Source organism: Aspergillus novofumigatus (assembly GCF_002847465.1).
Source record: "Aspergillus novofumigatus IBT 16806 chromosome Unknown P174scaffold_1, whole genome shotgun sequence".
NCBI lineage: Eukaryota > Fungi > Ascomycota > Eurotiomycetes > Eurotiales > Aspergillaceae > Aspergillus > Aspergillus novofumigatus.
In genome coordinates, this window is record NW_020194274.1 from 1,203,817 (window position 1) to 1,228,624 (window position 24,808).

The 24,808-nt window shown below is 49.5% G+C and overlaps 7 protein-coding genes across 7 annotated transcripts; 5 read left to right on the forward strand and 2 right to left on the reverse strand.

Annotated features, from left to right (window-relative positions):
- Positions 1-1,771: 1,771 nt before the first annotated feature.
- Positions 1,772-3,436, forward strand: P174DRAFT_466562 (purple acid phosphatase family protein; the record flags this gene model as incomplete). Its single annotated transcript, XM_024830548.1, has 5 exons — positions 1,772-1,991; positions 2,059-2,319; positions 2,374-2,556; positions 2,612-2,956; positions 3,018-3,436. 5 exons carry the CDS (start codon positions 1,772-1,774, stop codon positions 3,434-3,436), a joined length of 1,428 nt encoding a protein of 475 aa, XP_024686917.1.
- Positions 3,437-3,819: 383 nt separating this feature from the next.
- On the forward strand, positions 3,820-5,285 carry P174DRAFT_508614 (protein MEMO1; the record flags this gene model as incomplete). The annotated part of the gene is made up of 3 exons (XM_024831472.1): positions 3,820-4,082; positions 4,145-4,213; positions 4,273-5,285. The coding sequence occupies 3 exons, from the start codon at positions 3,820-3,822 to the stop codon at positions 5,147-5,149; spliced, it is 1,209 nt and encodes a 402-aa protein (XP_024686918.1). The 3' UTR covers positions 5,150-5,285.
- Positions 5,286-6,645: 1,360 nt separating this feature from the next.
- P174DRAFT_12126 (glycoside hydrolase family 71 protein) lies at positions 6,646-8,738 on the forward strand. The gene is made up of 5 exons (XM_024821070.1): positions 6,646-6,832; positions 6,905-7,045; positions 7,109-7,637; positions 7,695-7,920; positions 7,974-8,738. The coding sequence occupies exons 1-5, from the start codon at positions 6,830-6,832 to the stop codon at positions 8,566-8,568; spliced, it is 1,494 nt and encodes a 497-aa protein (XP_024686919.1). The 5' UTR covers positions 6,646-6,829; the 3' UTR covers positions 8,569-8,738.
- A 918-nt stretch (positions 8,739-9,656) lies between these two features.
- Positions 9,657-10,714, forward strand: P174DRAFT_456060 (uncharacterized protein; the record flags this gene model as incomplete). The annotated part of the gene is made up of 4 exons (XM_024829394.1): positions 9,657-9,717; positions 9,836-10,178; positions 10,262-10,568; positions 10,634-10,714. 4 exons carry the CDS (start codon positions 9,657-9,659, stop codon positions 10,712-10,714), a joined length of 792 nt encoding a protein of 263 aa, XP_024686920.1.
- Positions 10,715-12,800: 2,086 nt separating this feature from the next.
- Positions 12,801-14,299, reverse strand: png1 (peptide-N4-(N-acetyl-beta-glucosaminyl)asparagine amidase; the record flags this gene model as incomplete). The annotated part of the gene is made up of 3 exons (XM_024821831.1): positions 12,801-13,219; positions 13,284-13,684; positions 13,749-14,299. 3 exons carry the CDS (start codon positions 14,297-14,299, stop codon positions 12,801-12,803), a joined length of 1,371 nt encoding a protein of 456 aa, XP_024686921.1.
- A 3,751-nt stretch (positions 14,300-18,050) lies between these two features.
- P174DRAFT_363321 (glycosyltransferase family 20 protein) lies at positions 18,051-19,757 on the reverse strand (the record flags this gene model as incomplete). The annotated part of the gene is made up of 5 exons (XM_024821913.1): positions 18,051-18,102; positions 18,156-18,495; positions 18,561-18,931; positions 18,990-19,365; positions 19,457-19,757. 5 exons carry the CDS (start codon positions 19,755-19,757, stop codon positions 18,051-18,053), a joined length of 1,440 nt encoding a protein of 479 aa, XP_024686922.1.
- A 1,610-nt stretch (positions 19,758-21,367) lies between these two features.
- Positions 21,368-24,223, forward strand: P174DRAFT_456063 (trehalose-6-phosphate synthase; the record flags this gene model as incomplete). The annotated part of the gene is made up of 3 exons (XM_024829395.1): positions 21,368-21,390; positions 21,469-22,801; positions 22,853-24,223. 3 exons carry the CDS (start codon positions 21,368-21,370, stop codon positions 24,221-24,223), a joined length of 2,727 nt encoding a protein of 908 aa, XP_024686923.1.
- Between the last annotated feature and the right edge of the window lie 585 nt (positions 24,224-24,808).

A 24,808-nucleotide genomic window follows, 5' to 3' on the forward strand; every position in this document is an offset into this window, starting at 1 on the left:
ACCGGCGAAAACCAGCGAAATTATAAGCGGACACGCTGGGAATTAGGGTTATAGTCGATGATGCTTACGAAACCAGCAATGATTCACAGCCCAACAAAGGTCATCAGATCCTACCTTACTGATCTGGCTGAAATTTCGCTTCAGTCAAAATGCGTAGCCACTATGGGCTAATGAGGACTATATATTCGGGGTGCCGCTTTTGGATGGACCTCACGAGCCCTTTCTCAACCCATGGACAGATCATGAAGTTGGAACATGCCCGCTGAGACGGTCGAGACTAAAAGTGTAGTTGTGGCCATCAGGGGTGCAGAGGCGTGATCATGGAATCCCCCGGTTTCTTCGGGGTAATAATGGATAGTGGCTCATTTCACTGGGCGCAGTCCGGAACGCGTGAAATATCTGCTTCGAAAGGACCTCACCACCGGAGATGAGGGCAGTTGGATACAGGTTTCAAAAACCAGCGCACAGCTCCCGTCAGGGCCAACGCAAGAAGGACTGATGTATGTAGGCAGCCGTCCCAAATACGCCTCCCGAAAAAGTCTTTGACTTCATATTGGATGATGCGCCACTGTTCTACGCATAGTAGAGCGCATCAGCATCTCCAGCTGTCAAGCAGTACTTGGTGGTCTTGCGGACAATAGCTACATTAGGGAAGGACGCCTACTTTTTCAGTCTCGTGCTGGTTCGACAGGCTCCCAGCGGGGTTTGTAACAACGTCAAGTCGATCGTAATTTGGTAAACTTGCTCACAGACATCAAGTGTTCGTATGGGTACAACACCCACATTCCTTGACTGGCTGCTCGTAAGCACGTGCGATGGAACACCGCAGCATATGGACAGAAAATAAGGAACAAGCAACGACATGCCGGTAAGCTGGGCTTATCTCCGAAAGTTACCTTAGTTTAGTCGTAACTTTATTGAATTATTACTCGAGACAGGACCTGGTACCTATGGCCAGTTCATGTACGCCGACGAGGACACTAGCACTAGGCCAGTGTGTGCACTGTGTATAGAGTTGCACAATACCAGAGTCCAGAACTGGCTACGCTCCCAGATGCATCGAGATTTGCAGCCATTGGTCCGTGGGACGAGTCCAATTCGAATTGAAGGGAAATCCAAAGAGCAAACAGTCAAAACCCCATGGTCCTATGGCGGACATCCATTGTCATTATTGACCCCATGCGAACATGAACCAACTGAAATGCCGTTGATTATATAATAATGAACAACTACTGACGGCCGGGCCAGTTGCCATCTTTCGGCTTCCCGATTCCTGCCTGCCCAGGAAAGGCTCCACTCTGTGCCTCGATCCGATCTGCCTCATCGCCTCATCTACTCCACCAAACTGGGTGCTGGCGGGGGTTACTTCGGCCATTGATTTCATGCAACAAATAGGCAAGGTGACTTATGCACCTGCCTAATATTGTATATATGGATCAACTACAAAGGCTGTCAGGATGCGTAATCAAATACCAATCTCTTCATACTTTGACTCGACTGGTTAAGCTTTGACTAGTGCTATTAGAATGATTCGGAAAGGCCCCAGTCCCTTGCCAATTTTCGCAATAGAATCTATCTAAACCAATAATGTAAGCGCATGATTTGCACGTGCTAAATAATGTAATGAAATGATATAGAACTCATCGCTAGGACTATACCTAGGGTGATTTAAAATTACCTGAAAATGTTTCCACAGTAACCCATATATAATCGGACGTAAGACTTTCATCTTCCTTGTTCCTCAATCGAAACATCCCACGACTGTACTACAATGGATAGTATTGCATCTTCCATTTTGGCTGCCGTCGCAGCGTCCACTCTGTTCATGGGCTCTATCGCGGCTCCTACCACCCAGCAGAATGGAAACTATCCTAGGCAACTTCGTCTAGCATATGCCGGACCAGACGGCATGACCGTCAGCTGGAACACCTACTCGCAGTTGCCTCATCCAACAGTTTGCTTCGGGCGCAGCCCCAAGCATCTAAACCGATGTGTTTCCTCTTAACGTCTCCATAACCTATCCCACTTCCACGACTTACAACAATCATGTCTCAATAGCCGGACTGGAAGCTGATACACTGTACTACTACCTGCCTCAGTATAGCAATGCGACTACTCCCTACACCTTCAAGACTAGCCGTCAGGCCGGTGATCAGACCCCTTACACCGTCGCCGTCGCGATTGATATGGGTCTCATGGGTGCTATGGGTCTGACCACAAGGGTGGGAAAGGGGGCTCATAATCCTCTTGGAAATAACGACAACAATACAATCCAGTCCTTACTGGCCCAAGGAGTCAGCACTGACTTCCTTTGGCACCGTAAGTCTTCTCACAGTATCGTCTACGGGAGCAAAGATCTAGCATCTCTCTCAGCCGGTGACATTGCGTACGCTGACTACTGGCTTAAGGAGGAGATCCAGGGGTTCCTTCCTAACACCACCATAGCCGACGGTGCTAAGGTGTATGAGAGCCTGCTGAACCAGTATTACGACGAACTGTCAGTTATTACTGCTCACAAGCCGTATATGGTTGGACCTGGTAATCATGAGTCTAACTGTATGTATTTCCCTGCGGCACCAATATTTTAAACAGATGTTAACCGCCACCGTAGGCGATAATGGTGGCACCACTGATAGTGTCCACAACATCACCTACAATGTTGGCATCTGTATGCCTGGGCAGACTAACTTTACCGGATTCCGAAACCACTTCCGCATGCCCAGCATTCAGTCTGGGGGTGTGGAGAATTTCTGGTACTCATTTGACAATGGGATGGTCCACTACATCCAACTCGACACTGAAACAGATCTTGGTCATGGGATAGTCAGTCCTGATGAGCCTACTGGAGCTGAGGGTGAAGATAGTGGTCCCTTCGGACTTTACGATCAGCAACTTAACTGGCTTGAAAAGGATCTGGCCTCAGTTGATCGGGCTAAGACTCCATGGGTTGTTGTTGGTATGTGCAGACCGGGTACTTAACCACATGGGTTGAATACTAATATTGAATGTCTATTCAGCCGGCCACAGACCTTGGTATGTCAGCGGCAAGAAGCAGAGTGGCACCATTTGCGAGAACTGCCGCAAGGTGTGGGAGCCTCTGTTTTTGAAGTACAACGTTGACTTGGTCCTGTCTGGCCATGCCCACTACTACGACCGGAATGCCCCAATTGCCAACTTCAACGTTGGCCCGAACGAGTTGAATAATCCCACTGCCCCCTGGTACATTACCAATGGAGCTGCAGGTCATTATGATGGACTAGATTCACTGGTCCGCCCTCTCCAGAGCTACTCCCGCTATGCACAGGATACAGCATATGGATGGAGCAAATTGACGTTCCATAATTGCTCGCATCTGACACATGAGTTTGTGGCAAGTCGGAATGGCACAGTGTTGGATACTGCTACATTGTTCAAAGATCGGAAGTGCAAGCACTAGGTGAGATTGAGTGAAATATCGACTGCACTTTTATAACAGGCAGAAGTGAGGAGGATATGGGCAACTGGAGATTGTATGCAAATCCAGGCAGTCCCATGATCCCATCCAATGACAGGCAGCCAGAGGAAGCAATTATCTGGTGGCGTGGGTAACTGCTATACTATAGATATTGGCTAAAAGGATCTGCGGTTGCCGGATATTGATTTGGTGATGGTGCATTTTATTGAGGTAAGTTGTAAACCTTACTTCGGAACTCGGTACTCTCTGTACCTCTGTTTATTTTTATTATTAGGCCGTAAGCTCTAGCCTAGCCTCTAGTAAGGTAGTAGTATGTAGTAGTGTTGACCGTCTCCACTATGACGATGTCCCGCTTCCCCGCCTCCATGGACGACGCTTCCCCAACTTGCTCAACCATAACTGAAGACATTAGCACTGCAGTCTCCAAGACATATGCTCAGATTTTCAGTATCAAGAAGGAGAAAGCAGACATTATGCAGTCCAGAGAGCCCTCCCATGCAGGCTCATGGTACTCTGACAACCGAAGCACTTTGACCCGCCAACTGGACCAGTGGCTGGCTCATGTTCCCAACGAAATCGAGGGAATCGGCTCCTTACCCGTGCCTGGCTCCCGAGTTATCATTGCCCCGTATGTATCATAGAGAACTGGAAAAAAAGCGTCCTACTCGGGAGTTAGTGCTGATGATCCAGTCACGCGGGCTATGCCTACTCAGGACCATGTGCAGCTTACGCATACAAAGCTCTGGACTTGTCCAACGCGTGAGGAAAAGGCCCTGCTCATTGCTTGCTGTTGTTTTTTGCTGACTGATTGAGACCAGGAAGCGGATCTTCATCCTAGGTCCATCGCATCACCACTATCTCTCGACACTCGCTCTCCCTCAGCTTACGTCCTACTACACCCCGCTTTCAGACGAGCCTCTACCACTTGACACGGAGCTTATCGCTAAGCTTCTTTCGGCAAAAGCAGTCAAACCAAACGGGTCAACAGTCAGTTTCACAACTATGACACGGTCGGTCGACGAGGACGAACACAGTATTGAGCTTCATCTGCCCTATATCCACCGCCTGCTACAACTACAACATCCCACCAAGCGGACATCTCAGTATCCGCCCCTAGTACCAATCCTGGTCGGAAGCACTTCTGCATCTACAGAGCAAGCCTTTGGAGCCTTACTTGCTTCTTACTTGGAAGATCCTTCCAATGTGTTTGTGATTAGCTCAGATTTCTGCCACTGGGGCCTTCGCTTCAGCTACACATACTACGTCCCCCAAGCTCCCAAGCCTGGGCCGAAGCTTCCTCTTTCCGCCGATGCTCTGCCTCAGCCGAGCAATGACCTGGATGAGTTTGAAGGAAAAATCGAGCAGGTGTCAGCGGGTCACTCCCTCCAGCGGAGAGACCGAATTAACAGTCGTGAGCCAGCGATTCACGAGAGCATTTCTGCTTTCGATATCGCAACTATGGCTGCCATAGCTACAGGCGAGACCGAGAATTTTCTTGATGCCATACAAAGAACAGGTAATACGGTATGCGGCCGTCATCCCATTGGGGTGATCATGGCCGCGATTGAAGCGACCAGGACCCAGGAGGACGGGAAGAAGGGCGCGTTCCATTTTATTCGGTATGAGCGTAGCTCGGATGCAGTTAATGTGACTGACAGCTCCGTGAGCTATGTCTCTGCGTTTGCCGTCTTGTAGAAATCCGTCCTCGTCCTTGACTTCTGCCCCTGAGCGCTGACGGAAGGGAGTTACTTAGGTTGCTTACACAGTTAGACATTAAGGCTAAGTAGTCTATGATTTGATTGTCTTATGGTATGGTGCAACCCGTCTTGAGCCAATTTATGCGATTTGCCAATCCTCTTAGTACAACCCCGTATGCCTTCATATACTCCAAGGATTGCATACTCGCAGACATGAAACAGTAACACCGTGGATGTCGCCAGAGCTGCGCATTCAGTGACACTTGTTCTCAATGGACACGGTAACTTCCCTTCCACCGGGCCTATAGCTGCAAGCCGTTTGAACTGTTACAACTTATCTTCATCTACTTCACCGATCTCTGGCCTTAGATGCAACTGAAGGCAGGGATGGCAGCGCAAGAATCGTTACAATGGTCCTAAGATTTACTATCGCGTGTTCCTCAGAGACTCCAATAAGAGACAGTTGGGGCCATGCCGATATCACACGGGTTTGAGTATCCAACTTCGCGTTACACAGACGAAAAGCGCATCGCATCAGTGGTTTGAATAAGGTCTCAAGCCATCGCGCCACATCTAAAACCATCAAGTGCTTCGAGTGCTGCAATTACCGACAGCAACCCTTATGACTGCATTCTTCCAGATTAAGAGCATATTCCATATACTCGGAGCCCTCCCTTCCCCAATCATAACCAAACAAGCCCACGACCACATAGATTCCGTATGTCCGGTGATGAGATCGCGTGGCTGACCGAACAGGAATGCTACCCCACAAACTTGACTTTGGATTCGTGGCTCCTCAGGGTTACAGAAGCTCGTTGTCGGCATAAGTTGTAATATGGTGTACGACATATGCCGTTATGTAGGTTGACTAGGCACTGTTTCGTCTTTGTTGTGCCCCGCCATCCCCACCATGAGGCTCGAAAAAATGTGGACGAAATATGCTTTTCAGATCATCAAAGTAATGACGACATCTGATCGTTCCGTTAAATATCGGCAATCATGTTATTGGAGACAGATGACCTTTGTTTGAGGTGTTCGGCTCTCGCGTCCTCAACCCTCTTAGGGTCCAGTTGGGGCTATCCGAATCGTTCTAAGAATGACAATCTCTCAAGCTTCTAGTATCAATCAAGTCATGCATGGATCGCACATCAAGCTTTAAGCTTCTCTTATCCCAGATGATGCCGTCGCTTGACTCTAATGTTCCCGTGGCCTTTGCTGAAACCCGATCGATTTCAGTTTCTGACTGGAACGTCTCCTTCATCTGTCTCGGCGCCAAAATAAACCCGGCCATTGGGACTGCCCTAAGCATTTGAGACAGGACACTTAATCTCAAAAAGAGCGTCTTGACAAGATTCGTGTGATACCGTTGCAATCATTGGCCTCATGATGAGACGCTGCTACGGTCCTGAGGCTTGTTTTCAGGCCAATGAGCAACATAGAACGAAATATCAGAGATCTTTGCTGAGCATACTGCAACCGTAGTATAGGCCTTCAGAATGGCCAGTGAGAGTTGACTTGACATTCTTGTTGTGAATACAAAAAGGCCATTTCTTCACACGTCTCTGCTCTCAGAACATGTCGACAAACTAGCACACTGCCAAATCTGGCTTCGAAACACTCCTTCCTTTTGGCTCGTTGCAATCCTTTAGCTCATTAAGTTCGTTCCTTCTATACTATCATGGTCGGTCATACCACGATGAAGCAACGTTTGCTTTGCTGCATTTGATCTCAAGCAAAGGCTGATTGTCTGCAGATGATGCTTCTCAAATCACTCTCCTTTGCCCTCGCTGGGCTGTCGGCGTTGGCAACTGCCATTCCGATGCCAAAGCCCTTTTCAACTGATGTTTCTACCGAGGCCAGTGCCACCGACAGACTTGTGTTCTGTCATTTTATGGTAAGTCAAGAGCCCACCTAGTTTGAGTTCGAAGCAAGTAACTGACATTTGACTTCACTTTAGATCGGCATCACAAGCAACCGCCAGAGCGCCGCGGATTACGACGATGACATGCAACGTGCGAAAGCATTGGGAATAGATGCATTCGCTTTGAACATTGGCGTGGATCCGTACACTGATACGCAGCTCAATTTTGCCTACGAATCTGCCGCAAGAAATGACATGAAAGTCTTCATCTCATTTGATTTTAATTGGTACAATACTGGACAAGCATCTGCCGTGGGACAGAAGATCAGACAATATGCCAGTCTACCTGCACAGCTCAAGGTAGACGGTAAGGTCTTTGCGTCCTCATTTGCCGGTGACGGCCTCGATATCCCTGCCTTGAACTCCGCTGCTGGCACCGAAGTGTTCTTCGCGCCGAATTTCCATCCAGGAGTGGGAGACTTCAATGCTATCCAAGGTGCACTTAATTGGATGGCTTGGCCAAACAATGACAACAACAAAGCGCCGACCCCAGGTCATAACGTGAGCGTTGCAGAAGGCGATAGTAAGTACATCGCAGCTCTAAACGGAAAGCCATATATTGCACGTAAGTCTTCGAAGCTCCCAACCTTTGGTCCTTTGACTTTGGCTCACAGGAAATCAGCTGTCTCCGGTTGGTTCTCAACCCATTTCGGCGGCGAGGTTCCCTATAGCAAGAATTGGGTCTTTCCTTCAGATCTTCTCTGGTATGACAGATGGCAAGAGGTCCTGAATCTCGGGCCACGGTTCATTGAGATAGTCACCTGGAATGACTACGGAGAGTCCCACTACATCGGACCATTGTCCTCGCCTCACACAGATGACGGAGCCTCCAAATGGGTGATGGATATGTAGGTGATTTGCAACCCTTGTTGCCAGGTATAGCGCTGACCGCTTCTTCAAGGCCGCACAATGGATGGCTGGAAATGTCCAAACCTTTCATTGCTGCTTACAAGGCCGGCGAAAAGTCCGCCAACAATTACATCACCGAAGACAAGTTGATCTACTGGTATAGACCAACTCCTAAAGACATCAACTGTGACTCAACGGACACTACCATGCAGGGAAATCCAAACAACTCAAGCGGAAACTTCTTCCGCGGACGACCAAACGGGTACGAGACAATGACCGATGAGGTGTTTGTTGTCTCATTGCTCAAGTCACCCGCTACTGTTCAGGTGACCTCAGGGAGCGGCAGCAAGACATTCCAAGCAGAGGCCGGTGCCAGCGCCTTTGCAGCACCTATGGGTGTCGGCAAACAGCAGTTTTCACTCCTGCGCAATGGGCAAACCGTCATGTCCGACACGAGTCTGAAAGACATTGTCGACAGCTGCATCTGCGGCATCTACAACTTTAACGCATATGTGGGCACCGTGCCACCGGAGAAGACCATTGACAAACTCCAACCAGCGGGACTGTCAATGCTGTATCAGGGACTGACAGTGCCATGTCCCACTAACACTCTAGGACTTACTAGCCCTACCGCCACCGCTCAGTAGGCATGCAACTCTCAGAGTTCCATACTTTCGTTTCCTTTGTGCCAGACAAGTCGTCGGGTCGTTCATTACAAGGGAGGGTAGGGCTCAGTCGTTACTTTTTGTTGACTTTGCTGGCCAAATGCTTGCATTAAGTGTCGCTCATTTGCATGAATTAGGGATCTGCAGGGAGGAATTCGTCATTCGCTTATGAAATGAAACTCATGACCATGATGCCACGAACAGTTATTGCTTTGAAATCAAATGCTGGCATTGCGAAAAAGACCTGTTCCCTTCTCTTCTCGGACTTCCTTTGTAGTACTCGTAGTAGTCGGATAATGTTAGCAACTGCTCTGTGAGACTCATGGACTTTACTCCGACACAGATAAAACTAAGTGCAATTGTTGAGTGGGTCTACAGGAGTAGGGAACATGAACTGTGGCCAAATGCGGCCCTCCAGTTTCCACTATTTTAGGATGCACTCAGTGTGTCAAGTATATTGAACTGTTGTTTATTACATTGGAATATCTACCAAATCGCAAATCATCGGGCGTTGCTACTGCCGAGAACCACCGATAAGGACTTCGGTACTCCGTAGACTACTCGGAGATTCTCTAAAGGGTCTTATCAGTGAATCATAGCGTTATCTCCCCCTTCCTTTATTTAGATCCAATGCCCCTTTTGTCCATCCTATACTTCTTCACCGACACTTCATCTGTTTCTGATCTTCAACTCCTCTACTTACACTATGAGACTTTCAGGTTTTGATCCAGATCACATTGACTCGACCGCTGCTCCTAACGCGCTTACTATCGGTTTCCCCTCACCCACCAGCCACATATGACCCGACGTTCGGACATCGCGTGATTCATTCCCCCTTTTATCTAAACATCTTCGGCGCTGGCTACTCGTGTCTGAAAAGCTTACAGCAAAGGGCCGAATTGCTCAACATATACCTGCTATCATTATTCTATATTGAATCCCATGGCGCCCATCATGGTCTGTTAAAATGCTGTGCGGGGTTGAGCTGAGCTAGATTGGACGGTGACGAGAGCGTTGGTCTATTTAACTTTGAAGCGGTATATATTGGTATTTTGAGTGTCGACTCAGTCATGGCGAGGATCAAACAGGGCGTTTTCTCCTGGGAGGATGTGCTGGCCCAGCGATATCAAAGTAAGTCGAGATGTATCCCCTGTAGCCTGGATCCATAGTCGCCAATCCCTCCTCATACGAATGTACCTCGAAAGACAAAGCAGTATCATGCAGTGCATGACTGACTGAGTTTATCCAGGCAACAAGCCAGCAGCCCTACCCAGGTCGAGAAGGCACAGTGTCCTCTCCGGACGAAGCCAGTCGCAGAAGCAGACGGACACACGGTTGGAATGGACATTCCAGCCCGACTGCTCGCTATTGAAGAAACTCGCGCCCGAGCTGCGCCTTCTGATCTGGGAGATGGTCTTGGGTGGGATGCGTATACATATTATCCAGCGGCCGAACCGCCGGATGGGTCACATCGTATGTTCGCTTGCAGAGACATGCGATATCTGCCGCGGTAATGTGCCGCAGCTGGTCAAAGACGGAGCAGCCACCCGAAAGACTCAACTGCTGTCTCTCGCGTTGACCTGTAAACTGATGTAAGTAACCTCGTTCCTGGGAAGACGATGGTGCAGTGGTGTTGCCTTTCTCCTGGCCCGATTCGTCTGATTCGAAACCTCAGCTATTGCGAATCCATCCACCTGTTGTACTCGCTCAACATCTTTGAGTTCAGTAATACCTGGTCCTTAACATATCTCCGTCCAACCATCCCCGCCGACTTCTGGGACTGTATTCGTGCAGTAGAACTGCGCTGGGCGTTTCCAGGCCACTGGCTCCCCAGTAAAGACCCGGTCAAGACGGTCTATTTCTCCGCTGGACGCCAGCAGTGGGTCGAGACCTGCCGCGCTCTGACGCGGATGAAGGGCCTGCAGTCGTTCACGCTGCAGCTGATGGGGAACTGGTTCTGCGAACCGGTGGAGAAGATCCCTGTATTTCTGGAGCCGTTGAGGGAGCTGAACCTGAAGAACCGGTGGAAACTGCACTTGCCCGGCAGCCATACTATATCAAGGAGATTCGGAATATTGACGGTGATCTGCGCCAGAGGGGCATTGACTGTTCCGTTCGAGCAGCGTGATGTACGGAGTACTTTCCGTTACTGGTCTTGTTTTGGCTAGTTGGCAATGTTCAAGGTAGATTCTAATCTTGGAAACGGAATATTTCATTAGATCATGTATTTTGACATTGCATTGCTTGGAAGAGGCCAGCTCCATATATCCATGCCATGCGCACCCTCACCACTTCCGGTGTGGGTGTGCTGCTAAGACACAGATACTCCGAGAACGTAAGATCAGGCTACTGCTAGCTTCGATTCCACTCGGCCCAACTTCCTATCAACCTTCACAGCGATGAGGGACATATATCTCTATAATACTCTAGATCTACCTTTCCCACCTCCTCTTTCCCATACTAACCTTTTAGAGTCCTACCTAAACAAACAAACCAAATCAAGCTAGCCGCCAGTCGGCCCTCGGATCCGAGACACTACCGACCTTAGTCAGTTACACCAGCGGACCCGAACCAACTCCACCAATCATAAACCATCAAAGCGCAGCACGCACCTGACCTCAAAAACCAAAACACCCGAAGCGGTTAGCCACCTGCGGATCACCCCTTTCTCGCCTACACAAAAAGTATATTTATAGATCTTTGGCTGGACCCTCCGGGGCTGGGCCGGTCCCCGATCGCGGGGAGGGGGCGCCATTGAACTTTGTGTTGGGAAACTGGAAATGGGCGGAAAAAATGGTTCCATTGGAGGAGGTGCAAACTGCAAATCGCAATTAAACTGGTATGGGTCAGGCAGGGGTCTTCCCTGCTGACTGCTCAGGAACATGGAAACTAGATGCCTTTTGATTGCATGATTTCGTAGCATGTCTTAGACTTGGGGTCGGTTTGGGTCTCTTTCATTGGACGGGTTGTGGCCTTTTGTGCCGTGAGTTCGGACTTGAAGATCTCTTCTCTTGCGACTTCAAGCCTGGTCGAGACCTGATCTACAATGTATGTTGGCTTGGATTCTTCCTTCAGAAAATGCTCGTCCCACCTCACTACGAAGATCAAGTAAAAGACTGACTGGGGAAAGTTCGAGGATATCAACTGGTTGAATTTGTCCAACTATTAAATTTTTCGTTAAATATTTTGTTGATGTAACATAGAAGAGTTTAGTTGACATTATGGGGCACAGATATCTGAGATCGCCAGGAGTCAGATCAATTCGCAGAAAGGCAATGACGCTTCATCTATAGATGACATGCTCATCGTTGAGCATAATCACCAAATGCAAAGCATATCTCCAGAGCGGTGGTATCGCTTCCGTGTCTCATGGCATTGACTGGCAATTGCAAATCTTGCGTACACGCTTGACCCAGACATAGTGGGAGAGTCGAAAAGAAAATCAAGAGTATCAGTGAGAAAGAAGGACGAAAGGGAAAGGAAAAGAAAGAAAGAATGTAAGTAAGTAGAAATTAAATGTATAATCATGCCAATCTCGCAAGCACATGCAAGAGCCGAGTTCAAAGGTATGCTGATCATCGAGAGTGCTAATTCCCAAACACCTTAATCATATCCAAATAAGGAAGTGTTGCAAAGTAGAATAGTGGAAATAAGTAATAGCAGCCTTCTGCACGAAAGTAGATAGGAAAGAAAGTGGAGAGTCCTTGACTTGGTGTGATACACCATTGAGAATTGGCAATAGCTGCCAGGAAAATAAAGCGCATAAGGTCGTGTGATGATGGAATGTTCATTCACACAATAGTTCGCAGGCCTTGGATGGAGGTGCCGCCGGTGTTCGCGATATGTTGAGATTCTGGATGATGAACAACAAAACGGAAAAGGATGACGGTGTGTCGACAAGATCGACACTTAGGACTCATAGGCCATATCGGCGTCCTGCGGATACGCTTCTGATGAGCGGCCTCACCTTCCTTCCCTTCGTAGGAAATCCTATAGTAGGCGGTGAACCTCATGCGCATATCGTATGTACCTCGACGGCTGCTCATCTAGACACTTCCGTTCAGACGGAGCGTCGCATTAGCCGCCGGAGACACGGGATGAACTTTGAAGTTACGTCAGCATGGTGTGAGATGAGCGCCAGCTGGGATGTCCCTGGAGACGGCCGTAACCGCATGAGGTGAGGTGGATGTGTATAGTCGACCCGTGCTTATACGTTACCGGCCGTCCTGGGATCGGTCAGGGCCAGACTGGCCGGGACCCATCTGTCGAGTAGCAACCCAGTCTACCGGAGTGTCCTGCATTGAAGCAGGTGTCTTTTGCTCGTCACCAGGCCGACCACTGGTCTGTTGCCGAGGGAGAAGGTTGTTGATCTCCGCGACCAGTGCGGAAGCCATGTAGGCACGGAGTTCCTTTTCTTCGCGCTCATCCTCTTTCATAAGTCGTCTTTGATCCGTCTTCGACATACTCTCCCGTCGCTTTTTCCGGATCTCATGAATGACCCAGACGAGGACCTCCTCGGGCACACGATTTCGCGGAGCGCCATGCTTGACCGGGCTGCGCACATATCGTCTTGTAACATCTGTCGCACCGTCGATGGAGAAGGCAATGCAGTAGGATAGCTTTCGACCCCAGCCTGAGAAAATATGGTCAGTCAGCATTCTACAACAGTTCGTAGCATGACATGGAAGATTTCCCACCTTCAGTGTAAAGGCGTGGCTGATCCCAAGCCTCTTCGCACGCATCTACGTGCACCCAGCGCCTTTGATGCTCTGAGTAGACCTCGGTCCAGACGTAATCCTCCGAATTCCATACCCATCGTACCCGACCACCCAGCGCTCTGCAGAACATACTGAAACAGTTGGCCCATTCACCCACACGCCCTCTTCTGCTCTGTAACAATTGCCAGACGTCAGAATATCGCGGAAATCGCTCATATGCGCCACACGTCGATTCAGAGCAGCGGTATAGCTCGACACGTGTTGCACCACGCGCTGTTTCATCTGGCGTTGGGGGAGTCATGCCCTGGGCGATTGTAGGCATCAAGCATCGAGAGCAAGGAGGATTGTTGACGAATTGGAAGAAAGAGTGTTTGAACCACCTATCCAAATATCTACTGTTAGTTCAACGCCATCAAGTAAATACCGGTCCCAGCAGGAACGAACCTAAGTAGAGCCCTAATAACGCAGTCTTGATAACCCCACTCAGGCTTTCCCCCTACGCTAGCGGCCTGAGCCTGCATGATCTGGCTCTCTTCCTCCGCCTCGGAGTACAGGCGATCGAGTGGGATAAGAGAAAGAGCTTCGTCGAGGAGGCCGGGGTTTTCATATTTGGTCGGAGTGACAGATAGAACGTGCAGGAGATTTCGGAACTTCAATGATTGTTGATCTCGAGGGGGCGAGGGAACGACTGGAAGGTTTCTCAAAGAAGACAAGGCTGGCAATTGATGCTGTTGATGTTGCTGCGATGGTGACTGAGACGATGGGTAATGGGCACCGGTCGGAGGAGGTGGTGGTGCCCGCGAGGGATGTGGTGGTGTGTGGCATGACTGAGCGGGAGACGGCGATTGCGTGCGAGATCGGCTTCTTGATTGTTCCTGAAGTAAATTGAACCTTTTTGTCCGCATCAGTTGCTCGAACGCACGAGTCAATTCGGTCGCATCGTAAACGTCCGCTGCTGGCGCCCGCCGAGTGTGCTGTTGTCTGCCGTCCGCCATGCTGGTAGGGGGTCGACTACACCAGCGATCGATTGATTTGTGCCTCCAGGTTGTATTAAGAACCGATGGAACCCTTTTCTGAGATGCTGACGAGGCCTGCCTTCTAAGTCACTCAAGACAAAAGTCAGTAAACTTGGCTGCGTGGTAGTTTGTTGATTTCAAGGTAGAGTGAGTTGGTATGTGACGATGGTCGCACAGCCCAGCCAAGCGTGGCGACCGCTTGGCGGTGGTTAAGCAGCAAACTGGGCAATCCTTAAGGAGAGTAGATGAGAAGTCGAAAGGAGGATGATGAGTTACCTTTTTTCGTTAATTAATGAAAAGTGAAGAAGATAGCGATTAGTAGCAGGCAAGTAAGAATTGTATAGGGTGTCGAAGATGGTCAGGTGTGTTGGTAGGGGAGATGAAAGGGTCAGTGAGGTTCAGGTTAGGTTAGCAAGCAACAAGCAACAGAACCATCAGAAGGAGTAGGCAGGCAGACTAGGCTAGATAATAGTAGTGTGGTATATTATTAAGGTAGGAAAGTATGGTTCCCTCAGTCCTGAATCATTTATTGGGGCCTCTCCTGCTTTCTTTTCCTTTTTTTCTTTTTTTCCCAGCTTTTTTTCCCATTTCCACGCCAGCAGTCTTGAGCAGTGAGGGCGAAGCGTCGTCAGCCTTGGACTCCTCCCCAATCACGGCCCCGCGAGCGCACCGCAAGCCGCGTGTGTCCCGCCCCGAAACAGTTAACCGTACCATGGCCAAGACAGTTTGGGCTTGTCCGCAACGACTGCTGATTCCCCTTCCACGCACGACGATTGGGGTTATGCAGACGGACATACGTGTACCCTCACGCTGGGTGTCAGTTCTTCCCTTCCCTCCAGGGGTCTGGGGGATCATTCTACATCGGCTCATTGGACGATACCCTGACGATGATCCCAGGCCCTCGTCACCATGTCATTTCTCCTTCCCATAAGTTAGAATTCATAAATCGGGTATTTTAACCTTCAATTGTTGTTCCATCGTTCCTGATGCTCCACAGATTACCAAAGATTGACCCATCAACGCCCAACACTTCTTGAGTTGAACAGATTACGAGTTCATGATTGATGGTCTCCACTACCGTCTTCATGACCAGCAGAGGCTGCATCTAGATAACTACTACAAAGGCCTTGTTCGCTGGTTCGGATCAGTCTGCTGATAAAAAGACTCCGGTTTTCTCTCCACCTGCTGATGACTCTCTGAGAGTCTTGGCTCCAACTGCTACGATTTACCTCCTCTGCTTCGCAAGCCTGCACTGTCAACCTCTAGCGTGGAGGAGTCATCTCTACTGCGTATGGACGGGAGGCATCTGGTTCCTTACAGTCGTGATCTTCAATGCCATATCAAAGGAATGCCAAGTTTCCTTCTTCACATCCACGCAATGGTACCAGTACTCGCTGTCGACTAGCCTGTCTTACGCGGCTCTCCGATCAACAAACTACGGAGTAAAATGTCACCATTTCATGCTTGGGATGCGCAACTTCCGTACCATGCACCGGTCAGCCATAGACCTTACGCCCAAATATACGTCAACAGTATCGGCCATAAGACGGTTGCGGATAAGAATTTTCTGAAGCATCAGGGACAGATCCAGAAGGCATACAAGATTCGACAAGAAGAGAAGATACCCTTCAGTAGATGTAGCGGGTTGGACCGCCTGCGGGCCCGACCCAGTCTGGCTCTCGGAGCTGACGAATCGAGGCGTATTGATCATGTGCTGCACTCCCATGAACACCATCCAAGCATCTGGCGCAAGAGTACGCGGCGACGCGCCTATGCACCATCAGTCGTCGAGTCTACAGGGATAGGAGAATACCCTGGCAGTGACACACAAGCGTAATCGCACCGCTGGAATAGTCAATGACCGATGTTGATCATGGAGATCATGATTTGGACCGGTGTTTTATGATTCTGGGGTCTCTGGGAGAAGGTCCAGGTCCAGGCGCCTGTTTTCTATGACCACCTACCGTCGCTTTTTAAAGCCCGGAGATAATACCGTCGCGTGGAAATGCATATATATATAAATTCCCTTGTAAAGCAGCAGCCCATTGAGAGAACGATAGTTGACCTGTAGGATATAGCCCATGTAAGTACCCATTATTTTTGTCATACAGGTTAGAGACAATCCCGTAGCCCTGTAGAAACTTTCAGGCTACCGAATACGAATCCACACGCGGCCTACGTGCACAGGGCACAACTGATGAGTTTGCCATCCCCACTCTGACAGCAGTTCATGTTCATTTGCAGAGCGAAAGGATATGCGCACTCACCAGGACCGCAAATCATGTCTTATTGCCACGTCATGCCGAAGATCGAAACATATAGAGCGGTATGCGCCCAGGCCCCAGAGTCAAGCCACAAACACACAGATAGTATCGAAAACGTAGGTATGATTTCATTATTTCGATCTTTTCAGTCCAGTCCCTGAGACCCTGAACAACCCACGGAGCAGGCACCTTTTCCCAGCACCTTGGGGAATAGAAACAGAAACAGAAGAGCCTGGCCTGTACACAGCACCGGGCGTTACAGGATTACCGCATCCTATCCCTAGAAGGGAGAACCTGGTGGCGGAGACGCGCAAGCGTCCGTCTTGGCATTAGACAAGATCCGACTAGCGCGGCGCGTAGAATCCACTGCACTAAACCGGTTTCTGATTGTGACCGCATGACAGTCTGAAATTCTAACTTCTTGACTCTTGAGAGCCCTAGACCCTGAGCTAGGGGCTTGGCAAATGCCTCTGTCCTGGTCTGGGTCACTCTGGGACAGTCTGGCTTTTTGCATGCAGACCTTGCGAACTTCCAGCTTCTCTTGATTTTGGGCGATCTTGGAACGTCTCAAGAGGAATGATCGAGGACGCCACCAAAGTAGGGTCTAGACTCCATGACAGCAATTTCTGAGAAGTCGGAGGTAGAGCATGGAGTACAAAGTACACCGTACAATAATAATAATAGCTGATCCTGCAATCGACACCAACTAACGCATAAAAACAAGCCTGAAACAGCCAATATAATGCCACCACCCTGTTTGGGAAAGTATACTAGGTGCAAGTACCGTCGTATGAGGCTCCGGACTTCCCAAGTCCCGACTGGCCTGCTGCGCCAGGACTACTGAGCCGCTAGTACTAGTCCCAGAGAGCGAGCCAGACCGATAAGCCACGATATTTGAGTGGCTCATGTTTGAAAGCTGAGGATACAATTGGAGGCTTTACATACTTGACGTCGATCACAGTAACTTGTACCATAATCAAAGCAGGAAGATCAGTGCACAGTAGATATTGTTGAATTACGATTGCAATTATCGGTCTGTCGGTTCAGGCTGGGCTTTCTTCCAAGATGCGGGGTAGCGGAATTAGGGTGTCTTTGATATCCTGAATTCCTGGAAATGTCTGGCGTAGTCATTATGATCTCATGTTCTATCCCTAGTCCTAGTATGCATCTAGGGTTGCCTAAGGCAGGATTCATGCCAATGCTAGTGACATCGAGGGATCTTCAGCATGACTTCACGGTGACATTCGAGCGTCTATGTCTCTAGTTGATGGAGCCCTGAATTTACACAATTGAAGAGAAGACGTCAAAGAAAAACTGCTTCGTGTCTCGTTGCCTATTATCGCTATTATTCTATTTACCTATTGTTTGGTCATCGCTATGCATTGTGCAAGGACAGTTCGCCACCCTTGAATCCATAGCCCAGAGGAGAGTAGAACGAGGAAAAGAAAGGAATAGCTTTCATCACATCATGACGAGCATTGAAGTAGTTCTGCCACAAACGATTTGCCCCAAAAGGCGCTGGACTCAATCAGTATACGCACTGGATTAAACTCGCAGGGTTAAATACGTACCTCGTGTACTTGGAAATGTACTTGTAAAGCTTCTCAAACTTCTGGGCGCGCTGTCCATCACTCATTGAAACAGCCTCATGATACGCTCTAGCGAGCTCTTCGGTGTTCCATGGGTTCACAACGAGGCTACCATTGAGACTTTGAGCGGCGCCTGCAAATTCGGAAAGGATCAAAACGCCCTTGCGCTTCTGCTGGGTTGCAATGTATTCGAATGATACCAGGTTCATCCCATCTCGAGTAGAGGAGACAACGCAAGCATCGGAGGCAGCGTACAAGGCAATGAGCTCATCAAAGCTAACTGACTTGTGCATGAAGTGAATAGGCATGTAGTCGACAGTACCTGTTTGGGTGAGTGATATCAGCAATGTGTTATCAGCGAACTTGAGCAAGTGGATCCTTTCTTACCAAATTTGCCATTGATACGTCCCACAAGCTCGTTCACCACCGCTCTGAGATTCTGGTACTCTTCGACATCCTGTCGACTGGGAACAGCAACTTGAACAAGGACGACCTTGCCCACCCACTCCGGGTGATTCTGAAGAAAGACCTCCAAGGCATGTAACTTCTGTGGGATACCCTTGATGTAGTCCAAGCGATCAACGCTGACCATCAGTTTGGTGCCTTGGAATTTATTCTCGAGACTTGCGATGCGATTCTGCACTTTGGGGCTCTTCAGACCGTCGGTGAACTTATCCGGATCGATTCCGATCGGGAAAGCGCCTACGGCTACGGATCTGCCTTCGTATTTGACACTGCTCGGAGTCGTGACCAGGCCTCTATAGAGCGCCATTAGCAATTATCCTGGAGCACAATCGGGACATTGAGTGGACCTACAGTAGATGTGAGCAGCTGCTCAAGAAGTGACGTGCATAGTCATATGTGTGGAAGCCGATCAAGTCACAGTGCAACACACCACGCAGGAGCTGGGCTCGCACAGGTAGGATTCTGTATATTTCGCTGCTGGGGAAAGGTGTATGCAGGAAGAAGCCGATTTTGTTATCTTTTTTGCCCGCCGCCCGTAACTCCTCGCGGAGCAATTCTGGAAGAAGCATGAGGTGATAGTCTTGTACCCAAATCAAGTCGCCGTCTTGCGCCTCCTTTACAATTGTTTTAGCGAACAGAAGGTTGGCCTCACGATAGGCATCCCAAGCGCCTTCGTCGAAAACGATCTCGCCGGGGTGGTAATGAAGGAGGGGCCATAAAATCGAGTCTGAATACTCCAGTTAGCAATGGATTGTTGATGTTGTCGCTCGCACACCGCCAGGCGCGGACTGTATAGACTGTTGGTGGTGGTCACTTACTGGAAAACCCATTGTAATGACGATCTGCCAATTTGTCGTCCATGAACACCGGAGTCGCGTTGAACTCATCCTTCAATCTCTTTTTCACCGACCCAATTTCATCCTCTGGAACTTCCAGGCCTGGCCAGCCATACCACTGGAAAGTGGTTGTTTTCGACAGACCGCTCAAACCAGTCACCAGACCGCCCGATGACATGGAGAACTCATACTTTCCTCCTTCCGACCGTCGGATTGTGATGGGAAGGCGATTCGAGACAATCAGCAGGCGATGGTCGCCTTCCGACCCGTTCGTGCTCGACATGACAGAGAGAACTCGTGGCTATCTCGCAAAGAGGTGCGCGACCTGAAAACAGAAGCCCCGCTTCAAAGGTAAAGCTGCAATCAGTTTGGGAATAAGGAGGGAATGGGATTAGATGCGACTAGGATATCTAAGTAGTGCTGATATGACAGATTGAGTGGTATTAGATATTGAATTAATTAATGTCGAAGAGGATAACCAGAAAGGAAGAAGCAAGAAGAAAAACTTGGAAGAGCGCCTGGAAGCTGGTGATGTTACCCTTTAGCGGTGACGTTTTTCGTGTTCGTCGCCCAAACTAGAGAGGTATAGGAGGGGCACTCTCAAGACACCTTAGTTCCAGCAATGCAATTCTGTTTGGGAATCAGAGCTTCCTGATAAACCATGGATGATACTCAATTTCGTGAATAGCAGAGGGGAAGTAGTCTACATCATACCATAGTAGGATGGTTCCATCTGCTTCTCAACAAGCAGAAACAGGGACATCGCACCTAGATGCAGTGGGGTCTGTTCCAGACTCCCGACGCTCGTTATCGAACTGTCTCGAAAGATCCCTAACCATAGTGGGGGAACTGCTAAAGAGATATCGAGTCTTCTTCCATACATTATTAGTCCCCCACCCATGTAGGCGCTCTAGATTGTCTAAGTACGGATCTGCCCGGCATTCAGGCCAGCAAATCGCTGTCATTGGGCCATTCCCTGCTCGAACCGGTTGGTCAGAGAGTTACCCTACCTTTGGCCGTTGAATCTACGGCATATCACATCTGACAGGAAAGTATGCAGGTCATGCACAATCACACCCCGATAGGTTTCAGTCTATGTAGGTCCCTCGATCAGGCATGGAGTAATATCTAGAAAGAGACTAGATAGTAGATGAAGGAAGGTAGAAATGAACTCAATTAAGGCCATAGCCATTATCCTCCACTGGCAGCTCAAGGGGAAAACCGCTCATATCGATTGTCGTCCAGTTGGATGAGGACGAGACTCATGGTGATATTAATTATGATGCCCAAGGCACAGAAGCCTCCAAAATGCCACCCCTCCTTCCTCATCTCCGGCTTCTATCAGGCGCTTTTGAGTTCTTTTCTACCTTACCAGTAAACTCGGTTTGACTCTCTTTCTCACCTGGAAGATTTCACCCCTCTCTCGTCCTTCTCTCCTACCCAAGAAAAGCCCAGAATGTTCTGTCCTGACCCATCATATGCCTCTGTCTAAACACGCAGGTTCCATGGTCCAATCATCAACGTCATGATCCCTTTGTTTATTCAAGATGCTGCGAGGATGTCTAAATGTCACCGGGAATTTCAGGATGCATCTGTTTGAGGGACCCGCAGAAACATATAGACACCACTCTTCTCTTCCATCATTATCACCAACCTAGTTAAACGATCAGTGCCAGCCATCAGCCATCCATCACAACGATTCATCCCTTGGTCCGCAGCCCCCCTCTCCATACATTACCCGCTTACCTCTTTGGCCTGACTTCCTCAAGTTTTGAAACAACTACCTCCCTAATAGTGGTTGACTCCAGAATACTCTTTGAATACGCTGCAGATAAAACATTTCTTTGAGGTGTCGGAGAGGTCTCCAGGCTTCTCTTCCTTCCATCAGAATCAATGACGGTCTACATCGCCTCACTGTAAGTTGTGCCCCTCATTGTTGCATGGCCTTAGCTTCAGATGGTTAGCGGCCGTGATAATCTGACATACCACATTAGCTTCCTTCCATATACCATTGACTTTCAAGCCACCGAGCTGAGACATGCTCGTCGCAAGTCATCCCTCAGCCAAACTCCTATAGACGACCATGTTATTGGTCGGCTGGCAGAGGCCCGCCAGAGACGCCACAACAAGTCGCTCAGTCTCTCATTGACTCCCGGCGCGACTACAGATGACGAAAAAATCTTCAAACCGTACATCTCTCGGTCTGCGGGCGAGATACCCCAGGCAGACGATCCCAACGGTCCTGGTCTTAGCGAACCCAGAACCATTTCTTGGGGTCAGAGTCGCAAATTCAATCAGCCGCGATCCACGGCTCAGGTCCATCCCCAACCGTCAATCTTAAGAGCGTCAGATGCCGGGGATGACCTGAACAACCAGTTCTGCGACGGAGCTTTAGAGACCCCAGATTCTGAGGAGGATCATGGAAGTCCCCGTGCATTGCTGTCTGTTGATGACTGGGTTGTCAAAGCAGCAGAACAAGGCAATGGTGGGCTGCGCAATGCAGTCTATGCAGCCGAAGAAGCTGGTATTTTGACAGACAAGATGTGGGTGGGCACACTAGGCATGCCTACCGACTTGTTGAAGGATGCGACGCGCGCCAGCATTTCCGATACGCTCGAAGATGAGTACGAGTCGCTGACGGTATTCGTACGCGATAGCGAGTTCGACGGCCATTATACCCATTTTTGCCGTTCAGTGCTGTGGCCAGCCTTCCACTATCAGATGCAAGAGAGCCCCAGACACACTGAATACGACGACTATTCCTGGAGACAATATGTCAAGGTCAACGAAGCGTTTGCCAATACCATCGCTGCTCGATGGCGTCCTGGTGATAGCATCTGGATTCATGACTACCATCTCTTACTTCTTCCACAGATGCTCCGACAGCGGTTACCCCAGGCAGAGATTGGGTTCTTCATGCATGCTGCTTTCCCATCTTCCGAGGTGTTCCGCTGCTTGAATCCTCGCGATGCACTACTGAATGGTCTTCTCGGCTCTGACTTTGTCGGCTTCCAGACAGAGGAGTACTGTCACCACTTTCTGCAGACCTGTAGCCGTCTTCTCAGTTTAGAAGTGACCGTTGGCGGTGTCCAACTGAAAGATCGATTTGTCCGCGTCAAGAGTATTCCTATTGGAATTGACGCCAATGCCCTGGACCACCTACGCCAGACCAACGAGGTAAAGGACTGGATCGCGAATATTTCTTCCAGGTACAGCGGTAAGCACCTGATTGTCGCAAGGGATCGACTGGATGCACCGGGCGGGATCAAACAAAAGCTGTTGGCATACGAACTGTTCCTGAAGAAGTATCCCAAGTGGAGGGAAAACGTAAGTTCCCGTATCCTATTTGACTACTAACAGACGTGCTGATAAACACAGGTCGTTCTCATCCAGATAGCATCGGCATCTGAGATGCCTGAACTAGAGTCTCAAATCTCAAAGATAGCGACGAGGATAAATTCCAAGTATTCGACGCTTACTCACCAGCCGCTCGTGCTCTTGAGTCAAGACATCAGTTACTCCCAATTCCTGGCCTTAATGAGCGTGGCAGAGATTTTTATGGTAACAAGTCTGCGAGAGGGTATGAACTTGACAAGTCAGGACTACATCCACTGCCAGGATGGCAAAGTGACGCCGCAATACCATGGATCCCTGATCCTGAGCGAATTCACCGGCAGTGCTTCGATCTTTCATGGACACGAGTTTCTCGTCAACCCGTGGGACTACAGAGAGGTTGCACATGCGATTAACAAGGCACTGGAAATGTCGCCCGAACAGAAGCAACGCAACTGGGAGTTTTTGCTTGAGAGGAAGGCACCTCACACAGCCGTAGCGTGGTGCAACTCGTTCAAAACAGCCCTTGCCGAAGCTCACAGCGCGCAATTGTCCCGCGAACTCAGTCTTGTCGCAACACTCTCTGTACCCGCACTGAAGGAGTCATACGAGAAGGCAGCCAAGCGACTCTTCTTCCTCGAAGACGAAGGGGCCATAGCTTCTGGCAGCACACCATCGCTGCTGGAAGAACTTCTCCGCGATCCAAAGAACCTGGTCTACGTCACAAGCAACAAAAGCCCGGAGCAGATCGAATCTCAATCTGCAAGCTTGACCGATAAAATCGGATACATTGCCGAGAACGGTTGTTTCAAGCGGGAAATTGGAACAACTCAGTGGAAGCCGCTGGTGGATATGGAGAGGGCGAAGGACTGGAGGAACGGCATCCGTCGGGTTATGCAATACTACCAGGAAAGAACAGACGGTAGCGTCTTGGAAGAACGTCGCTGCCTGTTAACTTTCTGGTACGACAATGCTCAAGATCCCGAGGTCGCCGCCCGGCAGGCCTCCGACCTTGCCGACATGATCAACGGGTCCCGCGGCAGCGAAGCCATCCGCGTCGTCCTCACGGATGGATCAGTCAGCGTCGAACCCTTGGACATCACAAAAGCCAGGGCCGCAGAGTCTATCCTGGAGCAGTTGCCTGAGACCCCGGACTTCCTCTTCGTGGCCGGCGGTTCCCGTGGAGACGAGGCGCTCTTCCGCTGGGCCAACCGTCTGCAGGGCGAAAACAAGATTCCGGAGGTGACCACGGTCACCGTGGGCTCTCACGCCACAGAGGCTACGGCAGTTCTTCCCACCGGCATGAGCATCGCGGACGTTGTCAACACCCTGACTTCGTCGAGTGTGAATGGCGTGAATGGTTCGAATGGCCATGAGCCTACTGTCAATGGTGACAACTCCTCCCCTTCCTCATGACGGCGGTGACACTCAAGACGCAATGTCCCTAAGTTAACCTTGTTGAACTTCTGCTACGATACCTACGGCATGACGACATGATTTTCTGCTCCTGTTTCCTTTGTACCTTAGCCTTACTTCCATTCTTCCGAAAGAGGGATACACGTGGATCTTAATGGGTAATGCGTCTAGACGCTTAGACAGACCAATATACATCCTTATTTTCTTCCTTGCTCCTATGCCAGTATCTCTTCCGTAAAGAAAAAGCCGGTTGACTGCACTATAACCAGAGACGGATAAGACCACACTTACGTACATTGGTTACCTTAAAGAGCAACAAGCATGAGGTACAAATGAATAGAATCTTCGACCATCACTCCTCACGCTAAGTTGCTGCTTCGAATGACAAAAACCTTAAACAGAACGGACATCTCGCCCTCTCCCTGCAACGTAAATATACCTAGACATCTGATGTCATGTCAGACAAGATAACCCGAGAAGACTCGAGGGAAGAGCAAATCCGAATGAAGGTGAAATTACATCGCGCCATACAAAAAGATACGACAGTGCCCGACCCAACACCTACACCCAGGCATGCGGCGGGCA

Coding starts and splice junctions, on each gene's coding strand:
- P174DRAFT_12126 (XM_024821070.1), top strand. Junction 7,638..7,694: donor CGGAAAGCCATATATTGCAC/GTAAGTCTTCGA, acceptor ACAGGAAATCAG/CTGTCTCCGGTTGGTTCTCA. Junction 7,921..7,973: donor TCCAAATGGGTGATGGATAT/GTAGGTGATTTG, acceptor CGCTTCTTCAAG/GCCGCACAATGGATGGCTGG.